We start from the raw sequence: 11,135 nt of genomic DNA on the forward strand, positions 1-11,135 counted from the left end.
TTGAAGCGGAAAGAACCAATTATGGTTCTACTAACCATTATTGATACGTAATTACACAGAAATAAAGGCTTACTCTTACTGAGCCAAAAGACAAGCGCCAACTCCGCAGTGTGATGAGGCACTGGCGACGAAACACCCACAAAATGGATCAGAAGTCGAGCGTGCAATGAAGAAGGTTGACCAACACTCTAAACATCCGCTAGTACCTTTGGAGAGCTAACGGTGGCGAAAAATCTATGCCAGGCCCCGAGTTGGCCCATCAGAAAACGGAGTCAGCTGGATTTTAGATGGTTCTCCAGTCGGTACCGAATTGGCATGCGGATGAATATGCAGGTGAGTTTGGTCGCGTTGGAGCTCTACGGTCCCATCAGTTTGCAACCCGGTTGGCAATGTTTGCCCAAATTGATAGTCACCATCAAACTGCTTGGAATTAATCATCACTTAGGGGCAAATATTCGGGCTTGGGTAATTGCACCCAATCGCTGCGCGGATACATTTTCGTACTGCAAACTGCACGCGGGGATAGGTTTTACCTTTTAAACGCAAGAATATCACTAGCAGTCGACTTCCAAGCCAACGAGAGGTCGTGATGCGGCGATATATCTGCATGCTCAAAAAGACAGAGCAGGGTGGCTTGCGATTAAATCTTGTATTCCCTTCTGCCACGTTTAACTGCAGATCTGGAGGAGCGGTTAGTCTAGCAACTAAGGCAACTAAGGCTAAACAATCGATAGGGCTTTATGTTTGCAACGTTGAAAAACAACTTGGCGTACTCGTAGCCATTTAAATCGATGACCGATGTACGGGTGTCCTGTATGAAATTTGAAAGGCCACGGATGACTGGACTCATTGATCAAAGTATGGATTGCACAGAGAGTACAATAGGTTATCGCTGGAGCCAAGTTAAGGGCTACACAGAAGATCACTCCTCACTAGGAAATGCGGTGGGGGAGTACAACAAACTGTCGCGGTTCCTCGGATTTCCATCAGATGAGTTAACTAACAGGCGATTAGGGCACCATGGCAAGAAGAACGAATAAGAAGAGCATGGAGTATCATAATATGGAAAAATTCACCAAGGGCTTTTAGTACCTTCATTGTTGGTGGTCCCCTCATTTATAGATGTTGGCCTACTCCAGGCTGATTGGTCGGCCTTGGTCAGGTGTTTACAAAGGTGCTGCTTAAGTGTGCATACTGCACACTACTGCCTGGTGAGCTTACACAAGCGCAGTCATTATTGCTATCGTCGCACCAAGGCGTCGGATCACCAAGTTTGTAGTATACAACCCCATGTCATGGATGCTTTGAAGTACCACGCTCATCCTCCTAAATCCGCCTGAATTCTTCCGTCTGAGTTGGCCTTCTGACCGACCGATTTTCAGGTGTTCTGTCTCATGCGGCCTTCGTCTTACAGAGTTGCACGATTACACTCGACTTTTCCATTTTCCAGACAGGACAATTTGGATGTACTGATGAGCATCCTTCTCACTCTAAGGCTTTTAGTTCCCCTGATGTTATCGCCTAAACAAGAAAGATACCTAATACCAGTCCAATGGACACCCTAGTGTAGTCCTCGGGCTTTCTCTTGTCGCTTCACCTTCAGCCATCATAAACATATATTCCATCTTATAAAGTAATTTTGTTCATAGAGGCCGGATCAGGAAGCTTGCCTACCGTATTTCAGTGACGGAACTTTTGACCAATGAGGGTTCAACATTTGGAGCACTGTGCGCTTGTCCAGTCGAGCTGAGCGCTGATTCCACATCGTCACGCCTGAAAATGACGTTGTCTCGGGTTTTAGCACCGCCACTTTCCAGCTTGCCTATATGCATTCCACGTTATTATGGCGGAGTTGTTCTAGTTGGAGCTGGTTCCCTGGCTTTGAATGCGTATTTCACCATGCGAGTTATGAAAGCCCGCAAGGAGCACAACGTTCAAGTATCTACTCCTCAGACAGCTAACTGTAGTCTAGTACCCAATGCTCTACCACCCCACGAACAATCTGTTCAATTGCATTCAACGTGCACATCAAAATTAGTAGGTTGTTTTTTGTGTGACCCCATTCTTAGCCTTGAAATGTTGCCATCGTTCTTAATGACCCTATTCATCGGTGGTTTGCGATATCCGGTAATTGCATTTTACATAATTCCAACTGTGTTAGCGATCGTTTGCAGTCTGTGGTGTCGTCTACTTACTTGGACGAATACTGTACTTCAGAGGGTACTCAACTGGTGGTAAGTATTTCTTAGGGCCTTGTTTTCCAACTCTAAGCCGTGTACAAATTGTGCAGTGGTTCTAGCTTTAATAGTTTTCCCTTCCGGGCGTATCGTTAAGAATATTAACGTAAGAACACTGTCTGTAATGTGTGCAACCTGCTGACTAAAGCGGGAGATCGTTGGGTGATAGGGCAAATGGTTGTACAGAACGGATTATGCAGCATCCTACCCCGCCAACAAAGCGTCCTCCTTTATGCATACATAAACACGGTTGAGGGAAGAGATCTGATGCTGGATTCTGGCCAGCATTCTGAGGTGCTTACATTCTGTCTTACAATCTGTCTTACATCCTGCCAAGTCATATGTTGTCCGTCTCGTGGTTTCTTCCATTTTGAAGTAGGCACAGAGAACAATACTTGTCTCCGTAGACGGTGTTTCGACATGTGTAGCACATGGCGGAGCCACCACAGTTGTTGGCGCAGAGTGTTTTCCGCGATTTAAGTGCCTGCTGCATAATCAGACACCCGTCTTCTGGTTACCTCCTTGCGAAATCGTTGACTAGAAGGAGCTGGCTCAGTGGTTAAATCACAAATTTACTGACTGGTTCGAACCCAACCTCTGCTTCATCTATCTAGGCTTGGGCAACCTGACATTATCCTGCCCCTCTTGCCTCCGGGTGGCCTGGCAGTTAGGCGCCAAAAGGGTGCTACAACCGAATGATTTTTGTGAGCATAATCTGTATATATATATATATATTCACATATTTTGGGGTGTGTGAATGTGTACGGTGATCCCTCCGAAAACGTCCCTGCCAAGAGTGATGTCAGACAATGATGCGCACTCTACATTCTTGTTCAGCATTGTTTTTGTGGGAATATTAAGACGAACGCTCGAAGTTCTGAGAAACCGCGGTGTTCAGATTGTTGCTGGTGAGAAACTTGTCGATCTGGAGTACGCAGACGACATTGACTTCATCTTCGAAGACCACGGAGAAGCAAAAGCCCCGTTTACTAGACTGACTACCGTCATGCCATATTTCGGCATGCGCCTAATACTTTCAAAGTGCAAGGTCGTGCTTCAGAACGTACAGTGCCTGGACATACTCCTCACAATTCAAGGAAAATCACTGGAGGTTCTGGGGAATCTCACATACCTCGATAACTGCATTAGCTTTGACAGAAATGCACCTGATAATGACAGTGTACGAATCTCAAGGGTTCGAATCACGTTTGCTAATTTGCGTCACTTTTGGCGTCAAAACGGCGTGCCGCTGAATCATGAGGGTCGCACCTGCGTGCTAAAGTAAGGGCTGTGATGTTGCATGGGCGATGGATCGCAGGGATCAACTAATTAGGAATGACGTGTTCACTAGCCGGATTTCAATGACGCGACAAACATTTTGTACATTCGACTCTTATAGTTCCAGAGTGGTATCAGAATGGTATCTAGCTTCATGCGGCTAGTCACTCTATGTAGCCTTCTGACTCCTCAAAGAACGAACTGCTTCTCATGGATTTGTAGCTGTTAATGTGGGGTCAATTTAAGATAATGGTGGCTGCAGACCGTTTGAAAGCTATTCATTCGAAGATAATACTCAGTTGTTGATGCCAGATTAACGACCATCCTTTTTGGCAGGGAGATTGTTGAAACTGCAAACATTTGGGTACACTTTTCGCTTCGGATTTCCTGAACAAGCGTAGTCGGCCGAGTGAGAATGGCTGTATGTAAATTGCTAGGTCCATATGGTTTATGTTATTTCAGGGGCAGATTTATCGGCCAATCACGACTCTGGAGAAACAGACGAGGTTACCATATTTGGGGACTCTGATTGGATTGCTGTTCTGAGCACTTGGTGCACAGACGGTTAGAGGTTTTTCTTCAAACTGCTCCAGCTTGTTGAACCAAGACTGGATGGAAGCGTCAGAGCGACCAGTAACTGTCTTGCGTGCGATCACAGCATTGCGTTAGATGAAAGCCCTGAAGTTCAATGTTTTGCATTAAGAGTGGGCACATACTTAATGCGGCCTCGGGCCAGAAACCTTTGGACGGAATTTCGGACATTGGACGAATTTTGCATTCTTTATGTGTTGGCATTTCGCGAAACAAGTGGAGGCATTCTCTAAGATTTCTTTGCATCTGCAGCCGTTCTGGGACCCCATCGTAAGTTCATCGTTGGCGATATTTAGAATGGAGTACCTGGTCTAGTTGAAGAAGTCACCCTGAAATAAACTAACAGGAGTGTCAGAATCACAGAACACGTCCTTAGTTCAGAGACAAAAAATAAACCATCCAGTTACCTTGACATACTGAATGTCAGAACCCCAATTTGGGTTGTCCGAATGGACCTCAGCGTTAGCCTTGTATTTGGACCGCCTGTGTAATCAGATTCGTTTGTTGGTGTAAGGCGAATCATTCGCTACCAAATGTCCTTTATGTTGTTTCTTTCCACATGCACCGCTTATTTCGCTCTTTTGTTCGATTATCTGGAATGTATTAATGTATTCATTAGTAAGCACTGTTCATCATATTTTTTTATATATCTTGTTGGTAGCCGCAGTTTGGTTGAACCTTCGCAGGACTGTAAAGGATTACTTTGATTTATTTTGTAGATCCAGAAAAACGGAAACTTGGTGGGGTCAGTTTGCTTGGCCTTTTACCTATGTTTCTCGGCCTTGTGGCCTTCGGTGCTCAACATCTCATGGCCAGCCTTAAGTGAGTGACCTGCCCTAATTCTTACTATCCATTTTGCTGGCACGCGGATCGTTCTGTCATATCATGCGATAGTTCTGGAAGCCGTTCCTCAACAGATCTGAGAAAAATTCCTCAGGGATTTCCTGACTTCGGGGTTTACACTTTGTAATTTTATTTGATTGGGAACGCATCAGGATTTTACTATGTTGTTTTTAGCCTGGTACCGATTCTAAGGAACCGATGTCCCACTTAAATACACTAGAACCTCAATTAACCGACTTTCGATCCCATTTCCAAATTTCACTCGATTCAGTCCGTTTCCCCAAATTTACTAGTGCTGTCAAGTCATTTTGTGCCGAACTGACTCTACATTCTTACTACTAGGAGCTGACAACACTAGGTGGCCACACTCATATTTTGGTACATTTTATTGATACCAAATCGAGGTGGGATCCACATAATCAGAGTGTAAGGTTTATTCAATGTTTGCTCAGTCGCATTTTCCTTGTTTTACTGCTTTCAGCTCCAGCGTCTGGGTCATCAAAGTGGTCACGTAGCATTGAGAGAACTTCGGTGTTTGCTCATGCGCTTCATATGTCCTGCAAATTTTTAAATTTGTCGACATTATTGAGCCAAAATTATGGGAACTTTCCTCATCACTGAATGTGGTATTTGCCTTTCTGTTTGGCGTAATTGGAGCATGACATCTACGGTTTTTGCACTCACATAGGCTCTCCATCAAACCAGACGACGAACCCATAAGTGCAATAGAAACACGGTGGTGAGGACCACTGTACCATCCGTACGAATTAATAACTGACACTATAGTGATCAGCTCGATCTGCATTTCCGTAGTTTTTTTGTGGGTGTTTGATGCCCCTAATTTTGAGAGCGGTGGAAACACCGGCGGGAAACTTTCTATACCTCCTGATAGGGACTGTAGGGTTCTACGTTTCAAGTTTTTGAGGTGCTAAGCAACCCACTCGTCATCTGTCACAGACATGACTGACACCCAACCACTGGGTTTCCCAACTTAATGATGATACATGTTATAGGTCGAAATAGGTTGTTAGTTTAAGGTTTGTAAGCACGGTTATTTGTTTGCTTTGTGTCTGCTATGAGGACGACCGTTAGCGTGGCATGCCTAGTCACATTGTCACCTGCAAACGGATGAGTAACGGATAGCCCGTCATTCGCCGTGTGGATGGCTGCGGTGTGTCTTTACCCTAATGATATCTCCATTCGCAGTTAGTAGGAGATAGTCATCGGCAAGGTGTCACTCGTTTGACAGTTTGAATGGCTTAGGCAGGCGGGGAACAGCGAAGCCATAGGCTGCAGAAGTCTGTAGATCGCCACCGTCATTCTTTCAATCGGAAAACCAGTCATCTCCCCAGCCAAGACGCCTCTCTCCATGCAACACGCAATTCGGTTTGCAACTTTATTTTGGCCCACCAATTCTTGTACTTTGCCACAGGATAGTTTACCTCAACCCATCTTCAGTTTTTCAACCACTGTTTTATTCTGTTTCCATTGAAAAGGCGAAGTTTGAACGTATCTCCATTTCACACGGGTTTCCTGGCTTCCTGCCATGGACCCTTGCACTTTTGATCCATAGCTGTGTAGCGTTATTTGTTATCTGCCTGCTAATTTGCGGTAACATATCTGTCGAACAGAATATTTGATCCGATACTTACTACGAAAGTTACTGAGTGTAGGGACTGGCTCCGACTGCTGTCCTGTACGGATCTTGAGACTGATTTATTACCACCAAACCTCAGACCACGATAATTACAACACACACACACACGCAGGCAGGAAATCATGTGGGCTAACTATTTAACAGTGGGGCGTACGCCAGTTAATTTACGGTCAGACGAAAAGACGTCGATAATTACCTTACGAATGGTGAGTAATAATTTGATTTTTCACACGAAACAGGATTGACCGACCCTGAAAAGGCCTTTTTAGGATCTACTACTTCTTCGAGATATCGCTTATGTAATCTTCAAGTCCATGCTATCTTTGAGGACTGTGAAAAGGCAGGAGTAGGCGTGACAATTTACTTATAATTAAACTTCATGGAAGCTTCGGGACATTTGTCGAAGAAGCAAAAACCACATGGCTAGCCTTGTTTGGTTGATAGAGTGTAAGACAGTAGAATTTAACTGTAGAACTAGCTTATAATGATTTCGTGACTATGGACTGTTCCTGAGCGTAAGAGCCCTACTGCTCAGTTGACGATTTAGGGCAGGTTACTACACTCACCTAAAGATCGTTTTTGGAATGATGTGGAACAAGTGCTCTTGTAAATTGATCAACTCCTATTATTCCTTGTCTCCTAACACTACTGCGACACAAACGTCTTCCCCTCAATACTAGGCTTCCGTTTCTAATAGAAGAGGCTGTTTCATTCGTTGGCCGCAAACCATTACGTGATCTAAAGAGAGATCGCTCCCGGGAACAACTTTGCTTCCCTTCCCCGTGTTAGTCCCTTTCGGAGAGTTGTTCCGTGTGAGGTACCCCTGACTTCATATTGATATGGTCTTTTGGTGATATCTCGTGATGGAAACCCTGTCTGCGTTCTGGACAGTTACCTCTCCCAAATAAAAAATAGCGGAACATCTCCAACCACACGCTGCTATATGGTTTTCTTGTGGTTCACATGAATTGGTAGTTTCATGAGTGGAACCAAGACAATCCAAGATAGTTTTGAACCTTTTCCGCTTGTTCCAGAAGACAGACACCGAAGCAATCGGACAAGATTTGAGGGTAGATGCTGTGGATCGTTTACAATTACTTGGACTTTTAGTGTCTGTCGTTTATGGAGAGGACTTTTTGCGTCTGTCCTCGATTCGTTTACAATACACTGAGGTGTAATGAGTGTGTGAACGTCTCTCACTGGTGCACGTTCAAATTTTCCGTTTATTCTCATCTCGTTCTTTTGTTTTAGATGCAATTCATGCAGTCTACGGTCCTGAGAACAGACCCAGTGCTCATGAGTCGCAGCACCGTGGAAAGAACATGATTGTTTAATAAAACGGTCTTTTTGCTAGTTCCATTGCAACCTATTGCCATTTCACCATTAGTCTGCCCGGTACAATATATCTAATAATTCTTGCAAGCATCTGTCCGCCAAGTTTCATGTTTGAATGTTTTTTCTTCGAAATAAATGAACATGGGTTTCCTGTGCTATTTATGAGACTTGTTTTCAGGTAAGACAAAGTGTGTATGGCTGTCTAGTCGGCGAAACAAGCTGCACAGAAGACTAACGAGTAGAACCACTTGATCTGTAAATAATAAGCCATTCTCATGTTTAAAATTTCAAAACATCAAAACTTCCAGCATTGTTCATGCTTTTTTGCAGTCCGTCACCAAGTCACTGTGATACCATGGAGAACAATACTGGACAGCGAAATCGCGAATAGAGGCTTCTAGACATATCCTCTTAATCATAGAAATGTGTATGAGAATGCTCCTCTTTTGTAGGATTATAAAGAATAGATCGCATTAAGAACTACTTTCGGTGTCGAATACGTCATCATGTTGAGAATCTGGTTCGTCTTGTTCTGCATGTACGACGCTTTGTGCTGGTGCTGCCGATTGCTCCTCATGGTTGCCAACCATTTCTGGCTTGTGTACTTCTTCTACCAGACCGGCTGGCTCAGATATCTCAAACGGCTGCGCTGGTTCCACCTCAGTCTGGTTAGGTGGTGTCTGAACCTTAAGTTCTCCATTCTCGTTTGCTCCATTTTCGGTCACTGCCGTTGGTTGCGTTGGCATGCGTTTAGGTCGAACTACTTTCTTCTCTGTTTGAAACAAAGTGGAAGCGAAAACTCTCATTAGAATAGTTCTTACCGGTTGATCAATGCTGATAAAATGCTACATCTGCCAGTTTCCTGTTTTGCCATTTATGTCAAAATCAGGTAATCACATTATAGGACATTCGTCCTAAAATACCCCCCGTGGTATAAAAACTGATGTGACTGGTTGGCGTTTCACATGATTGATGAATAGGCTGTTGCGAGCATACCAACTTACCTGGAGTCTTATCGACTGTTCTATCCGTTGTTTCTGTAGGATTCGGTTTCCTGTCAGTTCTTTCCACAGGTAATCGTTTTTTCGGTTCTAGCATTCGTGTGGTCTGTTGGGTTCTAGGGATTGGTTTGTTGACCACCTTTTCGCTGTCTGGTTGTTGAATTCTCTGTGGTGATTGGGTGTGACTGAGCCGTCTTTGTCGATTCTTGAGGACATACTGCCTAGAAAACGTCACGCTGTCAGAGTAATCCTCTTCTTTCATACCTTCACCAGTGATGGGGTTGCGGTGTACTGAAGAAACAAATAAGTTTGTGTTAGGGTTGCCAAACGGTAGACGACAGTCTTAAGTTACTGAATGGATTTGTGGGTGACTCTTGGAGTAAGATATTCGTTGGGCATTAAATCTGTTGCTTTCGCATACGGTCTGCGTCCACTGACACAAAGACTGCCTCAACTGGTCTCATCGAACTTCTCGCAACGGAATGGACAATCTCAAGATTCCTGCAGAAGGACTCGCTGTGCTCGATTGCAAGTTGATATCTTAAGGCTTTCTACTTTCTGTTTGCGTTTTGTGTGCTGCACACATTTTTACTTCTGGTTCAGTTTAGCTGGAGGTTCGGGTGTCATCTTCTCTGGTCGTACGGGAAAGTAGTTAGGATATGAGACGGACTGTTTTGCAGCTGCCGAACCTTTCGTAGTTTGTTTCGCTGGGTAGATGTACGGGTTTCGCTGGAGTTATTTGAAGGCATAATCATTTTGAATGGGGTGAACTCCATTTCTTCTGAGTAGCGGTAGCGTAGTATTTTACCTATTATTTGAGCTCGTTACAACCCAGCGGTTAAGGGGCTCAGCTACCGACAGGTAAGTCCATGGTTGGAACCCAATCCTGGCTTTTCGACCGGCCCTGTGTAGACTTGGACAACCCGGAAGTGTTTAGGCCGTGGTGTTTCCACCTGAACGACAGCTATGCTCCTAAAGGGTGACTTCAATCGTATTGTACCTCACTAATACCATGCACTCCCATTCTCGGCGCTTAGGTGAGAGAGCATGCTGAATGTAAGCCTGCCCGCAGTTTAACGGAGTTAACCACAGGAATTACAATATCTAGGTCAACCCTTTTCACGTGGTCGTATTTTGGTTTCGAAGGGTGACTGTTACTTATCCGGCATCAATATCACCTCTTATTGTGCACCGTTGGAAATGTGGCATGTAGAGGAACAAAATCTTGGAGGGATGTTGCACAGACTGGAAAGTATTCTGCATGTTTCATTAACCCTACATGAACACGTGCCAGCTTTACAGACAATTTTGGATAGGCCTCACATGTTGGTTATGCTAATGAACTCGGAAGCAATTAAGATATCAAGCGAGACTTTTAATCCAACCGGGCTACTGTTAAACATGCCTTCCCCGAGAGGGCCCGATAAGTGCAAAGTTGTGGGCTTGGGATTTTAACTATCACAGTATTCCTCCATGAAGAATGAATTTGATCTCACCAGGGGATGGACTGTCTCCTGGGGTTAATGTATGCCATCCAACAGCAGAATTCACAGAAAATAGGATACTCTTGACATTGTTGTTTTAAACAAACTGCTCGGTAACCTTCGACTGGGCTTATCTCTGGGTGTAAACATAGTGCGACTCCTATCAAAATTTGGGTGATTGATTTCGTTGGTGGTTGGTTCACTTCTGTCGACGTGGTTCCTAGTTTCCTGTCAACCTTGATGTTTTTTTAGATACCCTCAGAATCTCATCCAATGTAATCTAAACTCAGCGTCAAATAGAGGAAAACTTCAGTATCTCAGGGTCATCCGGAGATCGTTCTAACGGATTCAGGACTAAGCTTTGGTCTTAGAGTTAACTGGTTCCAAGGTCGCGTTGCAGCACCTGCTTTGTTCACCATCTCCGGTATTCGTGTTCAATTAGACATAGACCCTAATCGGTAGAAAAAAGCTTCCCTGAAATGCATCGCAACCTGTATTTTGCTTGCGAACATTTAGCAACCGACACCTTATTAGGCTGCTGGGACTGTGGCGTGTTCGCGATGAAACAGTAAGGTGAAAAATCGGAAATACTAAAGTAGAAACTGAGATTTGCTAGGTTAAGTTGTTTGGTTCATTTAATACGCATTGATCTTTGATTTCAAACTTGTTCGGTGCGGACTTCGAAGCATCTTTTTATCCTGTCGAATGC

The 11,135-nt window shown here is 44.3% G+C and overlaps 2 protein-coding genes across 2 annotated transcripts in view; one reads left to right on the forward strand and one right to left on the reverse strand.

Moving 5' to 3' along the window:
* Positions 1-287: 287 nt before the first annotated feature.
* On the forward strand, positions 288-8,717 carry T265_09164 (hypothetical protein; the record flags this gene model as incomplete). The annotated part of the gene is made up of 7 exons (XM_009175170.1): positions 288-333; positions 1,685-1,938; positions 1,973-2,037; positions 2,070-2,127; positions 2,162-2,234; positions 4,826-4,928; positions 7,858-8,717. 7 exons carry the CDS (start codon positions 288-290, stop codon positions 7,883-7,885), a joined length of 627 nt encoding a protein of 208 aa, XP_009173434.1.
* Positions 7,450-11,135, reverse strand: part of T265_09163 (hypothetical protein) — a gene marked incomplete at both ends in the record, with an annotated part of 49,428 nt that continues 45,742 nt past the window's right edge. Inside the window, 2 exons of the mRNA XM_009175169.1 lie at positions 7,450-8,713; positions 8,946-9,233. Of these exons, the coding sequence (XP_009173433.1) occupies positions 8,415-8,713; positions 8,946-9,233 (587 nt within the window). The remainder of the gene's footprint in view (positions 8,714-8,945; positions 9,234-11,135) is intronic.

Source organism: Opisthorchis viverrini (genome assembly GCF_000715545.1).
Source record: "Opisthorchis viverrini unplaced genomic scaffold opera_v5_262, whole genome shotgun sequence".
Classification (NCBI taxonomy): domain Eukaryota; kingdom Metazoa; phylum Platyhelminthes; class Trematoda; order Opisthorchiida; family Opisthorchiidae; genus Opisthorchis; species Opisthorchis viverrini.